Source organism: Vigna radiata, chromosome 7, assembly GCF_000741045.1.
Source record: "Vigna radiata var. radiata cultivar VC1973A chromosome 7, Vradiata_ver6, whole genome shotgun sequence".
Classification (NCBI taxonomy): Eukaryota; Viridiplantae; Streptophyta; class Magnoliopsida; order Fabales; family Fabaceae; genus Vigna; species Vigna radiata.
The window spans coordinates 34894535-34917022 of record NC_028357.1 but is presented as its reverse complement, the minus strand read 5'-3'; the positions used below and the strand labels follow the sequence as shown (position 1 = coordinate 34917022).

General features: G+C 29.1%; 2 protein-coding genes across 3 annotated transcripts; both read left to right on the top strand.

Moving 5' to 3' along the window:
• The first annotated feature begins 4636 nt into the window (after positions 1–4636).
• On the top strand, positions 4637–6835 carry LOC106767607. The gene is made up of 5 exons (XM_014652531.2): positions 4637–4965; positions 5059–5304; positions 5399–5480; positions 5622–5836; positions 5937–6835. The coding sequence occupies exons 1-5, from the start codon at positions 4733–4735 to the stop codon at positions 6058–6060; spliced, it is 900 nt and encodes a 299-aa protein (XP_014508017.1). The 5' UTR covers positions 4637–4732; the 3' UTR covers positions 6061–6835.
• A 5797-nt stretch (positions 6836–12632) lies between these two features.
• LOC106768917 (E3 ubiquitin-protein ligase SIS3) lies at positions 12633–19121 on the top strand. Of its 2 annotated transcripts, none has more exons than XM_022783538.1 (10): positions 12633–12974; positions 13063–13101; positions 13311–13377; positions 13474–13547; positions 15462–15600; positions 15681–15776; positions 15977–16042; positions 17396–17515; positions 18108–18221; positions 18409–19121. In XM_022783538.1, exons 1-10 carry the CDS (start codon positions 12946–12948, stop codon positions 18814–18816), a joined length of 1152 nt encoding a protein of 383 aa, XP_022639259.1. In that variant the 5' UTR covers positions 12633–12945; the 3' UTR covers positions 18817–19121. The 2 variants fall into 2 exon arrangements, with proteins under 2 accessions (XP_022639259.1, XP_014509791.2); XM_014654305.2 differs by having other exon boundaries at positions 12635–12974; positions 15681–15773.
• Positions 19122–22488: the final 3367 nt, after the last annotated feature.

The window sequence follows — 22488 nt, the reverse complement described above, 5'->3', positions numbered from 1 at the left end:
GAGAGTAGATTTGAAAGTAAAGTTTGTGAAAATTAGTGTAGGATTTAATCGATATAACAAACAAAAAAATTATTTAATTGATAGAAATTAAAGAATACCAAAATACTCTTCGTAGTAAAAATAATATAAAATGACAATTGTTCATAATATATATAATTATAAAAATTATTATAAGGAGAAAAAAAATAAAAATTAATTTTTAATATGAAAAGAAATCGTATTATTATTATTATTATTAATATAGGAAAAAACTAAAATTAATTATGAAGAGATCTAGATAAGAGCATTGTTATCCAGCTTTGTTTCGAACCCTCCAAACATGAAAAACACTAAATTAGAAGGTAAGGGCAAATGTGAGAAATACACGTAAATTCTTCCAAATCATGCTTCTTCTGGGATGATTAAAAAAAAGACGAATTCCATATTTTCTCGCCTTTCCTTTCTCGACAATCTATCCAAAGTAACACGAATTTTAATTTTAATTTATTTGGACAAATTTGAGTGAACAGAAATTTCTTTAAATTTTGTTCACTTGAATGGATTTGAAAGAGAGTGATTTAATGGATGTGAAAAGATTTAAAGATCCTTTTTATTATTTATTTAGGTGAATTTGGAAATAAGTGAGATTAGATTTGAAAATTCATTCAACTACTAACTTCCAAATCTATTCAAATGAAAGACAAATTAAAGAGAAAAAAAACCTTAATGATAAAGAAAATAAAAGAAAGAAATTTGAAAGGAAAATTTATAAAAGTTTAAAAATGATTTGATGAATGGAAAAGATAAAAAAACATTTTAGTAAATAAAATTATTAAATTATAAATTTGTCTTTACAATTAAAATTATTATAAAATAAAATATAATAATATTAATTACCAATTATTATTATTATTAATTAATCATAAGAACAATAATAAAAGCATTTCAATATATAATTAGAATTCAAATAAAAGTGAAGAAATTTAATTAAAAATGAAAGACATTTGTGTAAAATGATTTTGTTGAATTGTTTTTTTACTATAATTCCTTCACTCACGAGAAGATGCTGTTCAGTCATTTTCGTTCAAATTCAAATATGATTTTTTAAATTAGTGTAAATCACTGGAAACAAACACAAAACGTACTCGCTCCCACATTTGTTATAACAGTACATCCATCAAAGAAAACATTAAGTTAATGGATATGAAATTTTTATCTCATCTTCATCCACGTAAAAAAATGAATATATTTATACCGTATTCATATATGCATCTTTCTTACTGTTTTAATATTAATTAGTTATTTTTTATAAAAAAATAAAAATAATAAGAAAAAACATAATATCATTAAATATACAATATAAAAAATGACTTATTTTCTTTTTTTTTAATAGAATTTTATAAATTTTATATCAGAATACCAAATAGCGATGTGATAAAAATGAAAAAAATATATAAAATATAACACAATTAAACATAAACAAACTTTTATCACAACCAAAAGATATATTACTTTTTGCAGATGTCAAGGAGACAATGTTGATAAAGTTTTTTTTAATTATAGAAAATAAATATTTAAGTTTAAAAATATTTTAAATGACTTTATTTTTTTTCCCACTAAATTCTGATGAAATCTCTTGTTTTAGACATGTAAAGATTATAATACACTTACTTGAACAAATTTTTTAGAGAAATAATTTAAACTAATAAGAATTCAAATTTAGAAAAAATATCTTTTATCTTTTGAATTTTATATAAGACGATGATAAATAAAATTAATGACAATAAAATTAAATTATCATATTATATATGATAAATAAATCATCTTCTACAATTGCTCATAGCAAAATTATACTTATAAAAATGAATTAGAAAATAAATAATTATATAAAAAATCATCAAAATATTATTTTACATGATAAAAATGAAAAAAACAAATAGAAATATTAAAAAAAAAAAGTAAAAAAGAACCAATGTTATTCCACAATGATTTGGTGGTACATTGTTGAAGTTATATTGCTTGAGTTGTTGGATCCTTTTAATTTAACAATCAACAAGTAAAAACTCATAATTTTTTCAACCATCTTTAATGTTATTATTACATATGCCAAGTTTGCATCTCAAAATGATATCATATTGATTCTCCCACCCATTTTTGTATATCGAACTTGGGTTCTAATGTTTGGATATAAAGTTGACATACGGTTAATCAGAGAAATGAAATAAGTTTTATTTTTAAAACTTTTCGGCCATTTAACTATCTTTTAAGTCTAAGGTAGTATACAAATATAAATTCAACATTGTTTTAGCCAAAAAAAAAAAGGTGAAATTTTATTTGTAAAACTATTCTTCACTTATTTCTCATTTAATCAAGAGACAAGTATAAAATAACAACCTGAAATCATCTCCATTAGTTAAGGATAATGATATTTAGACAACATTTTTTTGACAATATTTGAACATTGATTACGTGTCAATCTGTGATTGGTAAAAAATTATTCCACAATAATATTTATGATTATTATTATTGATTGTGGAGTAATTTTTGACCAATCACAGATTGACACGTAATCAATGTTCAAATATTGTAAAAAAAATATTGTCTAAATATCATTATCCATTAGCTAAATAGAAACGGAAGATAATCTTACTTAACTACACATGACAAGTTAATACATAACAATTTTATAGCAAAAGCACATACATAAGTAGTCAAGAAACTAATCATAAATTAAGTTCACCTTAGATGTATAGGCAAGATAATGTTAATTTAATTAGTGGAAAAATAAGAACTTGAAATGATCTCCACTAACTAAATAGAAACTCAAGGTAATCAATTAACCATTACAATTTACTAACAAAAGAAAAAACATTTTATTTGTGTTATTTTAGACTTTTTTGTGTCTGTTAAAGGTTTATAACGGAAGACGTAAATTTATGTCTTTTGACCTTAGAATGAACATAAATTTAAATGTACTACATTCATAATAGACATTAATTTAGGTTTGTTGTAGAGACAGTAAAAGTAAATTTGATTTTGTTTTTTAATTTTATGCCAAAATTTATGTTTTCTAAAAGCATTAGAAATTAATATATAATACAAGAATATACCATAAAATTTTTCATAATCTTATAAGTAATATGTGCTTCTCAAATAAAGTTGTAAAGTATGGAAAAATAGATAAAAAAATACTAAAAAAAATACTGTAAATGATAAAATTTTAAAAATTCTAGACCTCTAGTGCCCTTTGGGGTTTGGCTAGGGCTTTGCCTCCCATTTTTAACAACTTTTATTTTTGGAGTGTTTCTATATGAGATTATAGCAAAATTTATAATCATTTAAAGTTTTTAATGACCAATGTTTATAACTCTAAAAATTTGTGACTAATATGTCAAATCTAAATATTCTACATTTGAATACACCTTAATAGGAGTTATTACACAAAAATTGAGTCAAAAATAATTTTCTAGCTATTTTTGGTGAATTTTACAAAATCAAATATCATATAGGTTACACTAAAAGAAAGGAGAAGATGAGAAAAATCAATCTCAATAGCATGAGACACAACCTTTGGTGAATAAAAACACCAATCTTAGTGTGAAATGCAATACAAGAAAATGAAAGTTTGAGTCTAAACAAGCATCACAATGTCAAAATAGAATAAAATGGGTTGAAGAACTTGTTCATATAAATATGAAATCGTCATTACATTTCGGTCAGAGACATTTCGATGAGATGTTTGACACAAATGATAAAGAGAAAAGTGAGGATTGCCATTGCTTTCTAAAATTTTAAAAGACTATTTGACAAAGACTCACCTCCTATCAAATCTTAATTCTTCACTTAATATCGACCATAAGATAGTCTAACGTTATTTAACATTTATTTAATCTGAAATTAAAATTAAATAGAAAATTAACTAAAGACAATCCAATATCAATTTAGACCAAATATTTATAAAATTATTATACCATAATTTTTAACTGAAAATTTAATATAAACGTTGAAAGTGTTTTTTATATTAGTGATTTAATACATAAAACTTTATAGTCAAATACACTTAAATAAATGAACAAATGAATAATTATGAGTTAAATTTACCTTATATGCATTCATTAGAATAATATAAATATTTAAATATACCAATATAAAAACTTTTATTTATTCACGTGTTTACTATCTAAGTTGTATCTCGTGTGACTGCAATACCAATATATACACCCTACTACAAGTCTAGTTTTAAAAAGGAAATGATGTTTTAATAATTATTTTAACAACTTTTTTTATATCAGAATATGTGTCAATTACTGTTGTATTGGTATGTTTGAATCTATTCTAAAAAAATATCTGAAACGGATCAATTAGAAACTGTCATATATGCAGTTATAAAAAAATGTTAAAAAAAGAATTATTAAATAGATTTTTTTCTTTTAAAAAATAAAATAAAAAGACTGGTAAAACATCACCAAAAGAGTTCTCTGAAATTTGTATAGGAATCATTGAAGCCTTTAACAAAAAGATAATTAAATTAAAGAACAATTATCTCCTGGTAAATATTGACAATATTATTTAATAATTTTAATTATTAAATCTATAAAATTAGTTACATAACACCCAGAAAATTAATTCAGATTGAATTTATCTGAAAGGAAATGAAAATCAGTTGAATTTATTTAGGTTGGATGTGGTGGTCTGTTATTGGCGCTGGTATTGATAAGGTGGTAAACCTCTGCCATTAATACCAAGGAAGAAAATGTTGGCACCAAATCAAACGAGGGAAGCACTTTCTCTTTCCCTACCCCAACCGTCGTCTCCTCCTCCGGAACCCGTCAACGTCCACCTCCGGCGTCGCCACCTCCTCAGCACCACCGCATTCACCATCTCCTTCAATTTCAATCTTTCATTCGCAACCTCTCTGTCCGTAACAGAACCGGTGGCCGGTGCCAGCGGCCTCTTCCAAATGCCCCCACCACGCCTGACCAACCGGTAATCCCGTGAGCGATTCTCTTGTGATTAAGTGTTAATTTGGGGAGAATAGTAATAAATGTTATGTTTCCTTGTTGGCGGTGGTCTGGGCAGGTATTTTCTGGTGAGAGCTGGTGAGTCTGAGTTCGAGAGCATGGGAGTTATCAACACCAACCCCGTGGAGAAGACTTCAGTAGATAGTGGCTTATCTGAAAGAGGGAAAAAACAGGCTATAAAAGCAGCTTTTGATTTGAAAGAAATGGGAGCATGTGACAAAGGTTGTTGGATCTGGTCTGCTATAACTCAAAGAGCTTACCAGACTGCAGAGATCATTGCTTCTGTTAATGGAGTTACCCGTAGGTTTGTTTGCTGGTTTTTTTTTCTCTATTTCATTTTTAAACTATAACCACAACTTTTAAAGCCTCACTGTTGTTGCAAAATTCTCTGATTTCAGCTATATAGTCCCAGAATTCAGCTTTCTTGATGCCCGTGGATTAGGTGCTTATGAAGGGAAAAAACTGGAATCTGTTTCAGAAGTAGGATTTATCCATCTAATTTTTTCTTTAAATACCATTGGATTTTTTTAGTTAATTTTCATGAGTTATAGTTCGTCACATACCCACAAAAGAGAGGTGGTAACATATGAAATGATAGAGTAAGAGCTTCAAATGGTGCAGGTGTATGCCTCAGATGGTATATCTCCAAACATCAAGCCTCCTCCTATTGATGATGGAACTCCGAATGAGAGTGTTGCAGATGTTTTTGTTCGTGTGACACAGCTTATGTCGATTCTCGAAACTCAGTACTCAGGTGACACCGTTATTATAGTTTCGCCTGATTCTGACAACTTGACAATTCTTCAGGCTGGTTTGATAGGACTAGACCTACGAAGGTAACTGCATGGTTCCAAACTTAAGCCATAGTGCCTATAGTTTTAAGGTTTTGTTTTTGGCTACTTAATTGTAGATATCACTTTTATTTTTTAATTTCAGACACAGGGATTTGTCTTTTTCACCCGGTGAAGTCCGCTTTGTTGATCCCAGTGACATTCCTGCCTACAAGCAGCCTGCGTCTGCTGTATATAAATGTTCCAAGAACCCACCAAATTGTAACTGACTGTATTCTTTCGGTCAAGGTATAGCAGGAATATGGATACTGATCAGTAGTTCAAGTTGTTCTGATGTTTAATTGAAATAATAAACTTATCACTTAATACAATCTAAAGATGATTAAATGAATCCGAGTTCATAAATGTAATGGAAGCCTGAAGATTAAATTGAGTTTCATAAGGATGACTTAGACATTGGGGGTATGTTGCCGTGTATGATGGATTAGTTATATCCCTGATTCTCTTTGTGCTTAAAATATACCAAGTTGAAGCACACAACAGTCCTGCAAAGAAAATTTATCCATGAAACAAGGGGCTAATAAGATTAACATGTTATTAATAATATGTTTGGGTGAATATGATTTATTCAGCAAACTATGCAATGAACAGAGAATACATAGGGAAAGAATGTTAATAGTTTGCACCTATGTCGTGTTAAATGCTTAATGCAGAAAGGAGCAATAAGGTTTGCACTCCTAAACTTGGTCGAAAGGCAAAATGAATTAGAAATTCCAATACTAAGACTATAGAACGGTGCCTCATGACTGTAAGATGTCTAAATTTTTGGATGTATGGTTGAGATATGCCTTTTCTGTGAAGGGAACAACTGAAGTTAAGTCTGATACTGTCTTCAAGTCATTATTTTGCAATTCGAGCATGGTGGGTGGAGAATTTAGTGCCACTCGAGTTATTAGTTTGAGATACAGACTGACAAGAACATCTAGAACTGATAGAGATAAATTTTAAATCTTGGTACAGAATTAAAATTAAACTTGATCAACTAAGAATACAGCCCTCCAACCAATAATAATTCAAAAACAAGAAAAAGAAAACTCTAACACGGGCAACAAAAACTCAATACAATTAAAGTTATTTTGAACTGAATTTGTTTATTTGAAGTTTAAGTTTTAAGATGAATGTCTATAATTAATTTTTGAGATTATTAAATTTTTATTTAGATATTATTTAGAATTATCATTTACAGTGTTTGGTTATTTCTGTCTAAAGGACTGATGTTTGCATATATTAATTTAGGTGGACCTCCTTTCAATAGATGCATTGGTTATAGATTTAAAAATCTTTTTAAAATAGTTTACATTTATTTTGAATTTAAATAAAACAATATAAAAAGAATAAGATAAAAAATAAATACAGATAACTCTAATGATATATATATATATCCACATTTTTTCTTTTATTTAAAATTGACATAGTTTAATGAAATAATGTTTTAATTTTAGTAATTTCTTATTTTGTTTTCTTGTAAAATAATATTAACAAATAAATTAAATTTATATATAAGAGTAGAAATATATTAAAAATCAAATTATTTTTAAAATTCATGTAACTTTATGAAATGATATTAACAAAAAAGTTAAATATTATTTTCAATTTTATAAATTAATTATTTTTAAATTTTAATGCATACTCATTCTTGTGAAAAGTAATTAGCTAATTAATTTTATTTTTTATCACATCAATTAAATATACTTAAACTTTTTACTTATCTTTTTCTTCAATCTAAATATCTCTACTTTCTTTTACTTCGCACTCTCTTTTTCCGTCTTTTCCTTATTCCCTCCACCCTGATCCAAAGATAGCATTAGTATTTCTCACTGTCTTTTTCCTCCTTCCCTCCACCCTAATCCAAAGATAATAATATTATATATGTGTGAATTAACATATGTTCATTAAATACGTATTATATATGATGATTTCTTTTGTCAAGGTTATTCTAATAATTAAAAAAAAGGCATTTTTAAAATGAATTGAAGTTATCAAAATAAGATTACTTGACAGGTATCATAGATTGATCAGTTGATAGACCAATCAAACCTAACTCATGAATTTATTTATTTATTTTTCTTAAAAAAGGTTAACGTATATAAATTTAAGAATTTGCAGGTTTTTAGTTCTTTTTTTATTCAATCAACCTTTTTCTAATATAAAAATTTGAACTAAATTCCATATTACTAATAATAATCATGACATATATTAATATGGAAAGCTAATGGTGATGAAAATGAAAACCCTGTAATAGAAAGAAAAAACAACCTATGAATTGATAAATTTTGATTGAGTTAAAAGAAGTGAGAGAGAAGGAAAGTTGAAGGAGATTACGAACCAATGGAATGTGTATATTTTTTCCATTCCATTTTTCACTTGTGTTGGGTTATCATTGGGCTACAAAAAAATGTACTTTATTTTCATCACAATTTTGTGAATAAGTATAATTCATCACTACTTCAATCCAAATGAGTCAGGGTTTATATGAATCACATTCGATTTTGTTTCTATAATCAAATTTTCTTAGTTTAATCAAATCTAACTTACATCACACCAATTAAATTATAATTATTGGTTAACATATTATATTTATAATCTAAAAATAAATAAATACAATCTGAATCAATGATATATTATTTTTATTAATAATTGTTATCGGTGAAGTTTTATAATATACCATATAATTTGATGTTTTTTATTATTTATTTTACGCAAATGTTGTTTGTTTTCCTAATAAAATTATTTTGTGTGGAATTTTAAATAAATTGATGAGTTTTGGTCATAAATTGAATTTCATATATTCAAACATTATTGGATGAAATTGATGATTTAGTTTGAAATTTGAGTCTCATTTTTTAAGTTCAAAGCAACAGACATTGATTGGTTATGCATACAGCATAGGCACCAATGAATCACACACGAAGATTGTGATTAGCATTTGCAACTATTTAACTTGTACGGTACGCTTGTTGTTCGTTGTTTCGTGACCATTCAGGAATGCTCAACTCAAACATGTTTTTTCTTTGTAAGACCTACTCGTAAAGTACTTAAATATTGATATCCTTTCTTAATAATAAATACAAATAAACATGAAAGTTTATACAATTTACCATATTAAATAAAAAATTGTAACAAACAGAGTCGTAAGAAATGTCAGTGATTGAAGAATACTGATAGATGTGACATACTGCTCAAATTTTCAATTATTTTATGAATAACAATTAATAAAATAAAAAATACTAAAAGAATAAACGATTCTCCAATATTTTATCTAACAGAAAAATATTATCTAATAATAAAAATAATAAGATTTAACAAAAGTAAAAATAAGTTTAACGAAGATATAGAGAGGAGGGTGCAGAAGTCTCCCTAATATATTTACCGCAGTGATTTAAAATTGTTAGGATAATAATTAAAGGATTACACATTTATGATTAAGTATGACTGAATGGACCTGAGTTCTTGAATCGGTTCAGCGGTCTATCGCTGTTTTATCAGTTGATTTAGTGTTTTCAGTTCATAAATTCACTTTGACTTGTTTTGTCTGATTTGTCAAATCGTGAGATTAAAACGAAATTATGTTAACATTTGTGTGTGTTGTGTGTTTTTTTTTTTCATTTTAAGAAAAATTTATTAAATTATAAAATAATTTTTGTTAATAATTTAAAAATTAATAAATTCAGACTAGATAATTATTTTAAAGATTAAAATAGAGATGTAATTTTTACGTCTATTTTTAGCATTTTACAACTCATAAAAATAAGACATTACAAAATTGTTAAAACAAAATAAATTTTATATATATATATATATATATATATATATATATATATATATATATATATATAACAACTAATGAATAAAATTATTTTACGTTTACAGTTTTCTAAAGACACATCAATACTTATCCTTTACTTGCTCAAGTTGATCGATAAGGTGATTATTACAAAAAAAATAGAAACATACAAACAAAAATCCAAAAAAAAAAATGTAAACTAATATGTAAAAAGAATTTTCATAAAATATTTTTTGACATTATCATCACAAATATCCACATAAATATCATCACCTTAATAAGTCATCATAATACTCATGAACACACATAAAATCCATTACAAACCTAGCTAAAACAGTAAAAAAAGAAAACAAATTATGCTCAAAGGTGACACCCAGTGTTAGACCTCTCGCAAAAGGTGGTGCACAACATCAATCATGACAATCAACGTCACTCTTCTCGCAAAGAGGTGCACTTAGCAATACTTTATGGCTCCCAACGTTCTTGAGTCAAAATGCTCTAGACCTATAGTACAAGGTACAAGAATGATGCTTAGTAGAACCCTAACACCGCTCAATGGTAAACCATTCGCAAAAAGGGGACATCACCGACACTCTAGCGTCTCTCAACACTATGCCAACTATCAACACCTTTATTTTATGTTTTTAAAGAAACTTATACTTGTTCAATTGATGAAAATGTTATTCCTTTCTTCAGTGAACTAGTTTCAAAACAGTTTTAAACATGAAAACTTACCACTTGACCAATTGTTTATATTATAAATCTTGTAAACTCAAAAAGCAAACTCCAAACCAACAAGATTCAAGACCAAACATTTAAAACACAATTTCAATAGATAATTCAAACTATAGTTTCAACAAATGATGCATACCAACAAATCAATCATCTAATCAATACACCATACAATCATATAATCAGAAATTTCAAAGTATATATAACTTAAAAACAATGTAATTAATTTCCCTTACTGAGAGATGGAAATAAACTTGTTCTAAGGAATCCCAAATCTCTTATCCATACCTAGGAACACTGCAAATACAATTAGGACACCCCATTAGAATTACTGATCAATAGAGATTCATATAAATGACTAAAAAGATGTGTGCAATTGAAAGACGACTGACATGCAACCTTTAACTGAAAAAGACCAAAAAAATGACTAAAACTCAACTTACATAAAGGAAGAAACTAATAAATTCAAATTGGAAAAAACGCTGCGAAGATCAACCTATAGTTTTAGTTTTTAAATCAGACGAGTTAACGAAGAACCTAGAAGTCAGATAACTATAGAAAATTGTTTATAAAAATTATATATTTTAAAAACAAGAAAACTCTTTTATAAAAAAATATATTTATATTAAAATCTTTTTTGATATCGAAATAATTTAATTTTATTATTTCTAAATTATCACTTTTTTAAAATATCATTTTCTATATCTTAATAATTAACTGTAGTTTAAAAGAATAATTACTTAGACAATAAATTTGAAAATATATATATATATATATATATATATATATATATATATATATATATATATTAAGAATAACATTATAAAAATTAACAAGATTTTCAACTCATTTAGTAATGAGGACCATCCGTATGTTTTGGTGGGCCGCCTACGGACTGGGTCACCTACGGACTGGGCCACTTACGGACTGGGCCACCTACGGACTCGTAGAACTACATGTTTTCCACAATTTACTTTATTGAAAGATGGATTATTTTCTTCCTGCGACAAAGCAATAAATTATGTTCTTCTAACATACATTTCCCAAAAATTGAAGACAAATACCTACATAAACCAAATTATTTAAATAAAATTAACTAATATATTTCTCCTTTTAAAAGAATAGCAGTTTATATCATGGACCTAAAATCGTTGTATTTCTTCTTTTAAAAGAATAGCAGTTTATATTATCAAAGCTCCATTGTCTTACTCTTCTATCTTCCTTGTGGGCCGGTAAACAAAATACAACATAAAATGGGTATTGAAATCAGAACTTGAGGAAGAGTAATAAAGAAAAAAAAAACAAAATAGAAGGACAGAAGAAGTTAGAAGAAAAAATAGAAACAGAAAGAAAAAAGAGGTTACGCACATAAGCCGAAGACCTTATGTTGTATAAAGATCATATAACTTCTCGTCTATTACAAAAATAAAACTGTATGTAGGAATTATAATAATATCTAATAAAATATTTGATTATTTAATATTTATTAATAGAATATTTGATATATTTCAATAATCATTAGAGTTAAACTTCTTTCTTTCTCCACCCCACCTTAATTGTTTTATTTTGCATTTTAGGTCATATAATTTGAAATAGAAATTTTACATTCGAATTATATATTTTGAATGGTATATTTCAAAATAAAGGAAAATAAATTAAAATTTTAAAATGTAAAGAGGTGCAGGAAGAAACGGCCCTAACACTATATGCTGACAGCACACCCAATTATTCATTACAACAGTTATATAGTTATTTAATGTAACTTCATTGATTGAAATCCTTGTATATTTTGTGAATAGAAATTTCTACAGAATCTGGCGAAGAAAATGAACATTATTAATCAATGATAACCATCTATATCAACGACTTAAGAGATATTACATTAATATTTTATAACATTTTAACACTAAATTCTTTTTTTAAACATTATCTCCGACATTTTTTACGTTATAAAAATTATTCAATATATATCTATATATATTTATTTGAGTTAATCTAAATAATCTAAGTAGTTGCTGCAGTCGAAAAAACAAAAAGTAATAATATTATAACACACTTTCTACATTTATTTGTTATATAATACAAGGATAAAATAGTTTAAAAACGTAAACTTTTATAGTTTTAAAAAAAATTAAACGTGTCAATAATTTTTCGAAATAAAATGGATGAAATCTAATGGAAGCGAAGAAAAGTGAAAGAAAGTAAAGGTGTGGAAGCAGGCGACAGTGACACTTTTTAACTGGAAAAAGTGCAGTGTGCAACAAGTCGCTCACACAAACAAAAATAATTCGCACAAGTCAACTTGCCGTTGGCGGTGCGGTACCGTGTTTTGGGTTTTGTTTTGTTAGTTCATCCTCTCACACAACCCACACACTTTTATTTATTTATTTTTTTACTGTGTTATTCTCTTTTTCACATCTTAACTTCACTCTCATCTTTTCCCCGGCTTTTCACAACTTCACCTTCTTATGCATTCCGATTCCCACTCGCCTCCGATTTATGCATTTTAACACTGCTTAAGCACGATTCTTCAGTACCACACGTTTCTCTCTTCTAGGGTTTCCCTTTATCAATTCCCATGGCTATCAGAGGCGTGGATTTCAAGTGGTTCGCTTCCCTCACTATTGTTGGATTCAATTCCAAGATCGCTTCTCTTTTATTCCGATTCTGATTGAATGTAACTTCTTCCTTGCAGGTACGATGGCTTCTTTTTGTCTATGCTCGCCACCAGTGTGTATCCTTTCACAATTCACTTTCTCGATTTACCTAATTTTGCTTCTGTTCTGCATTTCATTCGCCTCATCATTCTTTCTAACTTAAGCTGAATCAGTGTTTTCAGAAACACTAAAAATAAAACGAAATTTATGCTACTCAATTTACGAATTCTGGCACAAAAGTTAATTATATGTGTGTCTATGTATTCTTTAACCTCTCTACTTCTAGAGTTATTGTCGCAATTAATTGGAAGCGGTATCATTCTTGTGCCTATCCGTTGCACATATGGATTGTGGTGAGGTTTCCTTTTAAGGTCCCGATGTTTCTATTTTTTTCATATGGCTAAGGTTGTTCGTAGATGACCCCTTTCCTTTCTTTCATTGGTGTTCAGGTCGACTACACTACTGTGTTTGTTTTCCGGCTCTTGATGTTTGTTGATAACGGGCTTGCTGCGGGAATGGGATTGTAAGACCTTCCATCCATATAACACTAATGCCACTATTGACTATTTAATAAAAAAATATAAGCTGTTTTCTTCCATCTAGATTGGTTGATTGCGTTAATATACTTTTTGAAATTAGAGTATGATGAATAAGGTTTGGGATTTCACCATTCTTATATGTTTCTTTTAGTCTGTAATTTAAATTTTGCCATATCTAAGCATGCAATAACATCACACCGTCAAATACCCTTTTATTGGTTGAAATGTATTAAAACTCCCGAAGTAATGTTGATTCACTCCCTAATTAATGAGTTTCATCCAAAATTTTGTGATTTCCAATAAATTCTAGTTAATAATAAGTAGTGCATTGGAAAGAGTATTGTTACAACCTCGTAACTTAAAATACTTGTACGCATGTTGATTGCCAACTTACAACGTGTGGATGTTGTCGATGAAATCTATCCATGCAATGCAACTAATGTGCTCATGACTATGTAGCATCAATACTGCTTGTTGAGGGTGTAGCCAAGTGTGGTATTTGACATGTGTTTATACTAAATCACATTCGATACCAACACCCATCAATGGCAAGTGTTGAACACACTATTATGGTGTTGAAGTAAAAACGATGTTTCTTGGCTTTTTCATGTTAAGTACGTGGCTGGATACAACTATAACACCTTGCAGACACTTCCGTTTGGCATGACCTGAAAATGAACATGAATGGTACCAAAATTTGTAACTTTAGTAAAAATAATTCAAGTTTTAACTTTTCAAAATAGTAAAAAAGTTTTAGGCAGGCTGAGAAAACCTAGAAAGCTTCCTGCATATGCACAACACACAAATATCTTGATTTTGGTCATAAATGGATGGATTGATGGTGAAAAACAGTTCAGTAGGTCACCGTCTTGTTTTATATTGCTCTTTTGTAAAGGATGTTCAAACTGTATAATGATATCTCATAGTATTGTTTAGTGAGACTCGCACAAGGGCTTAAAAGTTTATGGGTGGAAAGTATTAATGTCCCGTGGTTTTATGAAAGTTTATTTTCATCTGTCATGGAAAATGAAGTTTCCTGGGTTTGTTTTCCACTTAATTTCTTGTGCGGTTTTTATTTCAATATATGAGTTTGTTTGGATGAGCTTCTTTATAACGATTTCTAGAAGAAAAAAAAATGATATTGACTTCTACAAAGTTAAAATTAGCTTATACGAAAGTTAAAATAAAAATTTGGAGAAATTATATGAGATAGTTTCTATAATTTGACTTATGCATATGCTACTTTTAACTTATGGAAAAGTCAATTTTATTTGTTTCTTATTTTTCTCTTGTAGAAGTCCTTATGGAGAAATTCGTCCAACCAAGTCTCACATTCCCAAAAATTTCATTCTCGAGAATATTATGACCAGGAATGATTTTCCTGGGTACATTTAAAAAATACATTTTATTAAACTTAATATTTTAGGAATAGTTTTAACATTCAAAATGATTATAATAAAGAATAAGAGTGGAAATAGAATTTATTGCTGAGTTAGCAAATAACATCCCATATTGCTATGCAAATTATTTAACTTTCTCATCCTTCTCCATAGGAGTAAAAATAATGTAAAAGGAGGTATTGTTACTTTCCCTGGCATGAACAATACTTGGGAATAAATTTTTAAAACTCATAACAAACGTGAGAATATTACATTCCCAAGTTTACATGCCAAAACTAAAATGTTAAACCTTGAAACACAATATTATCAAAAGCAAAATTATTTTGATCATTTGCTTTGGTGACTTACCGTGACTTCATAATATTATCAAACTCAATTAAAATGGTTCTGAATTTTGTGTTGTATCTAAGAAACGAAGTCAACTGATGTTTTAATTCATCAAATTTCGGTTCTAATTCAATTGTTCTGTTATGGCTGCTCCCCCTTGTATGTTTCTAGAGATTTTGGGTGGCAGCAGAGATATGCTCGTTTCTGTGGAAGAGTAGTTGTCCTTTCAATCCTTGTGTTGCTTCTCTATCCATTTCTGTGGGCTTGGACTGTAATTGGTACCCTGTGGTTCAGCAGTGCAAAGAACTGTGTATGTTTTATTCTTGTTTGATCTTCCCTGTACTCTTGTTAACAAGCTTGTGATACATAATGCAAATAATTTACCTGCAGTTGCCTGAAGATGGTCAAAAATGGGGCTTTCTCATCTGGTTACTTTTTAGTTACTGTGGACTCCTTTGCATTGCTTGCATGTCTCTGGGAAAGGTGGTAGTGTTCTATTGCTACTCTTCTCATTTTATGTTTTGATGGTTTGTTTTTGTGCAAAATCTTTTTGTTCTGCTTGTTCTCCTGCTGCTCTTCTGAACAACCCATGAACAAGAAATATCTGAAAACTACTATTCTCCTTCATTGTTTCGTATTCAGGTTAGTCACTGTTCTCATTGTGGTTTGCTTAACTCTTTTTGCAGTGGTTGACACGAAGACAAGCACATCTACTGCGTGCTCAACAGGGTATCCCTGTATCGGAATATGGGGTATGTTTTACCCTTACTCAGCATATGTTACTACGTTAGCTATGTCTGTTGAGGATACTGCTGTTTGGCACCAAATAACGAGTGTTTCTACACAATCTGAATAACCTAGGAAAAATTTTCCTTGTGTTTTTCCTCTTTGCAAGGAAAAGGAGTTAGGGAATATGTTTAAGTTTACGCTGAATTTGTAGTTGACACAATCACTTATTTGTTGAGTTTGGAATAGCATGTAACCTGACATACCATTGGAGCTAGCTAATCATCTGATGCAATCTTTTATAATAAAAGCACTTGAATGTAGGAGTCCATATTGCTTCGTTCTAATTCTAGTAGTGTTCTGATTTTGAACCTTGTCATAATTTCATTATGAAGTTACGCCAATCTAGCATTTACATATAGGAAACTGCTTACTGATATGTTTGATTATTTTGTTTTGTGCACATTTTCCAGATTATAAATTGAATTGTCCTTTTTTTTTACTGTTCAGCTTTATGGTTGGTTGTTCTGTTAATTATTCCTGTATATATCAGTGTTCTTATTCTCACTGTTACCAAGACAGTCCCTTGTCTCTGGTAACAGAATTTGCATGTGGTTGTAATATTCTCTTCCATTTCATAGGTATTTTTTTTTACCCTCCCAAAAATATTGTATTGGTAGTTATCATGAATAGAGAATGAACACTAAGTATCCTCTACTTTTGTGTGATTTCCAGTTCCCAATAAAATCCTTATCTCACTATTACAAGGTGTCATTTTGCTCAGTTAAAGACCAAAACTTCCAAGATGCTCTCTTAGCAACTTCCTTCAATGAGCTTGATCTCTCTCCTTATCGCAAGAGTAGAAATCATGCTAAATACTCTCCTCACCTGAGCTTCCAGTGACCTTTATGTGTGTCCAAACTACCTTAACCAATTTTCTATTATCTTTTTTTGTGGCCACGCATCCATCTTAACATATTCTCTTTTGCTACCTTTTTTTCTTTTTTCGCGTCATCTACTCTGGCTAAATTTGCAATGCATATACTTTGTCTTACTCCCATTTTAAGTATAAATCACTTGTTTTCAAATTTGTCTCTAAAGGTCAAGTTTAAAGTAACCAGTTCCCCTTGATTCATCATTCAAAAATTCATCACCGGCCTTACAATATTAATAGTTTCTCTACTTATACTGATGAGTTCTTTCTAGAAGCATTGCAACTCTTCTATTTCTATTTCTTCTTATTTCAAAGATTTATATATACTGGGTTGATTGAATGTGAGTTGTAATATCTTAGCAGTCTAAATGTATATTCGTAACTCTTGGATTATCCATACTTCACAATTATTAGATGGTAAAAATTTCCCCTTTCTTTTTGTTAGGTTCTGGTTGACATGATCCGAGTGCCTGATTGGGCATTTGAAGCTGCTGGTCAAGAAACAAGGGGCATGGTACAAGATGCTGCGGCATATCATCCAGGACTTTACCTAACTCCAGCTCAGGTAGTTTCAACTGATGCTAAAGTCTTATTAATTTCATATTAGAACGGTCAGTTTGCCACATTTTAGTTAATGGAATATATGGCTTCAGTTTTTTAGTATTAGCCTCCTACCATCTCTTTTATGTTTTTGGACAATGTGTTCACTATTTATTACTGCATATATATATATATATATATATATATATATATATATATATATATTGTTAGGAATCCTCTTTCGCAGCATGCAAAAAATGGGAAATAGAGAAGAAAAGGGAACAGAGTTTAGGAAATCAGAACCCAAGGATGGTACTCTTAGTATTATCTCCTTCAACACAGGACAACCTTTTACAAAAGAATCAAGAATCCTCCTCCCCCTCTTCTCGCAACAGTATATTTATTCCTTTGCCTAACTGTTGTAACAAACTCCCAATGTGTAATAACAACCCATTCTATTAGTCTTCCTCCCTTAATTACATTTAGGAGCTTTCTTTCTTTTCTCTGATACACTAACAGGGTTTTACGCCCAACATTTATCTCTTAATGATTCTTTTGGTATATATATTGTTAGTTTCACTACTGATAATTAGATTTCTTTTCTGGATTGGGTGCAGAGAGAAGCAGTTGAAGCTTTAATTCAGGAACTCCCAAAGTTTAGGTTAAAGGCTGTTCCTACCGATTGCAGTGAATGTCCCATCTGCTTAGAAGAGTTCTATGTAGGGAATGAGGTATACCTTTTCCTAATCAAGAGAGGCAAGAAGGTCACAGCTTTTGCTTCTTGCTATCCATTACTGCAAAATGTTCCCCTTGTATAACCTATTGAATGCTTGGATCCTTACATTTTTAATAAAGTTGAGATGCAAAGTCTATTGTAAAAAACAACTAAAAATTAGTTTCAAACTTACTTTAATGCAGGTTCGAGGCTTGCCTTGTGCTCACAATTTTCATGTTGAATGCATTGATGAGTGGCTTAGGCTGAATGTGAAATGTCCTCGGTGTCGTTGCTCTGTATTTCCAAACCTTGATCTTAGTGCACTATCCAATCTCCCTGCAGAGCCTGAGCGATCTTCTGCAAGTGTTGTGACAACAACCAGTTATGTGAGAGGCCAACCATCTACTCAAAGTTACCGGTTAAGATTGCAGGGTCTTCTGCGTCCTGTCCGTGCTGAAATTGCTGGCCCTGTTGGTGACATAGATAATTCTCTGGACAATGTTGAGAACGGTTTTGTATCAATTGTGACTCACAATGCATCACCTGGAGACCACGTCTCTTCTGTCGAATGCGTGCCTGTCACTGTAAGACTTTCCTCTGCACAAAGTTAGGTTGCATTGCTTTTGAATTCCTGTTACATTTCTAACCCGTTCTAGAGAAGGTGAAGAATGCATATTCAAATCCGGTCCGTGTTAAAATGGTCCACATTCTAACAAGAAATTTCACGTTTGATCCATAAAGAATTGGGTCAGCCTCGTGTCGGGGCGGCATGGAGTTGTAGGACAAATCAAAATATACGATTTTGCCTAACATAGAATAGACCAGCAAATGTGTAGTTTTTCTTTTATGTTTAGTAATTTGTAAAGAAAAAAGTATATTTTAATGATTTTGCTAACGTACATTTTATTTTTTTTAATTTGAATATGTTAGCAAATTACAGTGAGTATATTGAGATAATTGTTAGTTGTATTTTGTTAACGTATTCTAACTAAAAAACGTGGATGTTTGCTGGCAAACTCCAAAAACAGTTGTTTAGGAGTACTTGCAAATTTTAGTTGTAAAGAAATTGTGAAGTGTATGTATTTTAAGAATTTATTTTGTCACAAATGTGCCAAAATTCCTTTTTTTGGAATAAACTTGTCCACTGTAAGAATGACCGTTTCATTGAATCAATGAACATTTGTGAATGCGGGACATGCTTTGTATTAGGGGTAAGCTTCTTTTTTCCCTTTGAGATCCCAATATCTGACTGGGAACTTTTTCTTTCAAGTTTACGGGTATTTCTTAATGTTTCAAAATTGTCATCCTAAAATATTTGTTGGAGGTAAAATTAGGCTAAACATGGCAAGTCTCTTTTTGTTTTAGCACGAAAATCTATTAATGGCTGTTATGAATTTTGATAGTTGTGTGTAGGTAGTTGTTTTGGACTAAAGCCCAATTTCCAAAGTTGATGAGGCTAAATAATGAATTAGCTCAAATTATAAGTGTTGATCAAAGTCAAAATTAAGGTATGAGACTTCTAATATTTTTGTGTAAATGTGATTATATATAAACATGGCATACAGTTACCATGTTCTATCAAAGTATAAAAATTATTGCTCTTAAGAGACCAGAGATCTCTGGAAACTCCAATCAATATCAAATTATTATTACTTTCATTAAACTCATTGTTGTAGTGATGCAAACATTTAATATTTTTTGTTGTTGCTTCAGTAAAATCTTTACTCAGTTGTCAAAGTGCTTAACTGCCACTTTTTCTTCAGTGTTTCGGCCTTTTTAAAAAAGTTCAGTTATAATAAGATGCCAGACGATCGGAATCACTCATAAGTTCACTTAAATTAATGCATATCAAAGTTCAACTTTCCAAAGTCCATTTTGGACACATGATTCTACTCTAGATTCAACGACCCCGTTCAAAACATAAGATAAAAATAAATATACTTATACGTATTGTACAAACAATACATGTTATAAAGGATAAATCTACATAACTTTTTTATGAACAATTCTTGATGATTCATAAAAAGAAAATAAGAAGTATATGCCAGATAAGATAACTAATTACTGAAATTTTGATCTACATAAATTAAGTTTGATTTATATATGTATAATATTGTTTTGGTTTGTGGAGGTTGAGATTAAGTCTTCTCACATAATTTATTTTCTAATTCCAACTTAAGTCAGTTTTTGTTTTTGATTTTTTTTTTATATCTTTTGGTACAATCAGGTGTCATCTGTAAAAAGACATTTCCACAGATATTCTGACACTCAAAGTCAATGTTTGTTTTAAAAGTTTAACAATAACTAATTACTTGAATACTAAATTAGTATTTATAGACTTTTATAATGGACTTTTAATTAGGGCTAATCGAATTATGAACCATGCACTAATAAATTAAATTAGGGTTAACTTAATTATTTTTGATAGTTAATCTATTTTATGGTTCAACCAATCTATTTTTTTGTTCACTTTGTTGTTGGATGGTCGATCGTTTGGTTTATGACTGACTAGACGATCATACGATACAAATACAATATATATTTATAGATTTAAAATATTTTATTCCTACGTTTAAAATTCTATTTATCCTGTGTCATCTCTGAAATTTTCATGATGTATTATTTATTATAAAACTTTACACATGTAACCCTTAACATAAGCTTTTTTAATTACACTTAGTGAGACACTCTTTTGTACATGGTGGTGATTCTTTTCTGATGAAAGAGAGGAAATAATAGTGAAAGCTATGTGTTTGATGTTATGCTCTCTCATAAAGGAAAGAATATGATATTTACAGTACGTATGGTGGCATGATGTGGTGGATGAAGATAATTGTGGGGGAAAGATGCCTTTCATGGTCATTGGAAGTAGATTCTCCTACGAACCTATACGTGCTTTTGGCGGTTGGGCGAAGTGATAAAAGGTGTTTTGAGAAGAGTAAGACAATTTTCATGTCAATGGAGTTAAGTTTCCATAGTAGTTTTTGTCATTAAGACGCGTGGGAGGAACATAACCAATAAACGTTTGGTTGAAGTGTGTTAAGGAATCTGTGCCTTTTCCACACTCAAGATAGCTCAGTCATCAAAGAAATGCTCTATTTTTTCCTTTTCTAAAAGCTTCTAGCTATATGGATTGGACCCACTTAGATTTCATCCTTTCGTTTTTCTTTCTTATTATCATGTAAATTTCAATTAGACTGAACTTATTTTTATGCCAACTGTTAAACCTCCTTATCATAAAGTTAATTCATGAAACCTTTTTTAAATGACAAGCGCTGATGTCATCATTATCGTGGTCGGACACTTATTATAAAAATTATTAACTATATTACTGATAGCTACTAATGTCATCTAGCAAAACGTATCTTACCACTAAGTTAAAATTATATTACCATTTCTATGAGTTAAGTTAAAAGTACATTAAGAACATAATCATGAATTTTAAATTTGATTTGAGTTCTATAAAACTTTTATTCCATTAAAATATTTTCAACTAACTTTAAATTAAACATCCTATATCTTGCATAAAATTTTAAATCATATAAGTAAAAAATATTTTTATATTTTAAAAAAATTATTACTTACCAAAAATTAAATAAAATATAAATTCTAAGACAATCTAAAACATAACGTAAGATAAAATAAATTAAAATTCCATGATTCTTCATTGTGTTTAAATTATAATAGATGTTATAAGCAAAATTAAGAAAATTACTTCGAAGTATCATATATTTAAAATTAGTCGTGTGATAATTTGTAATGAAAGTTTTATCCTTAAATTATTCTAAAAAATTATATTTTATTTCTAAATCAATTTTTTTTCGTCCATATATTTTGTAAAAATAATGTAAAACTTTCTTCAAACAAACTGAATATAGAATGTTTTTTTATATAACAGTTTAAAAATGAAGGATACGATCTCCATATACTATTAATGAAATAAACATATAATTTAGTTTAAAGATAAAATATAATCTTTAAAAATAATTTAAATGCAAAAAACATATTAAATTCATATAATTATTATACATATGCATTATTTAACTCAACATATCTTGAACCGTGAACATTATTTTTCTTTTACATGTAAGGAAATAATAGTCTTTCTAAAACAATACTATAAAATATAATAAACATATGTAAATAAAAAAATATATATGTTCTGAGAAAAGAACAAATATATGAAAAGAGGAAACATCGATGTTCAATAAGCCAAGTAAGCTGGTACTGCCAAGTAACCGGGAGTGCAGGTACGAATAAAACCTGAATTAATAATTATCAAA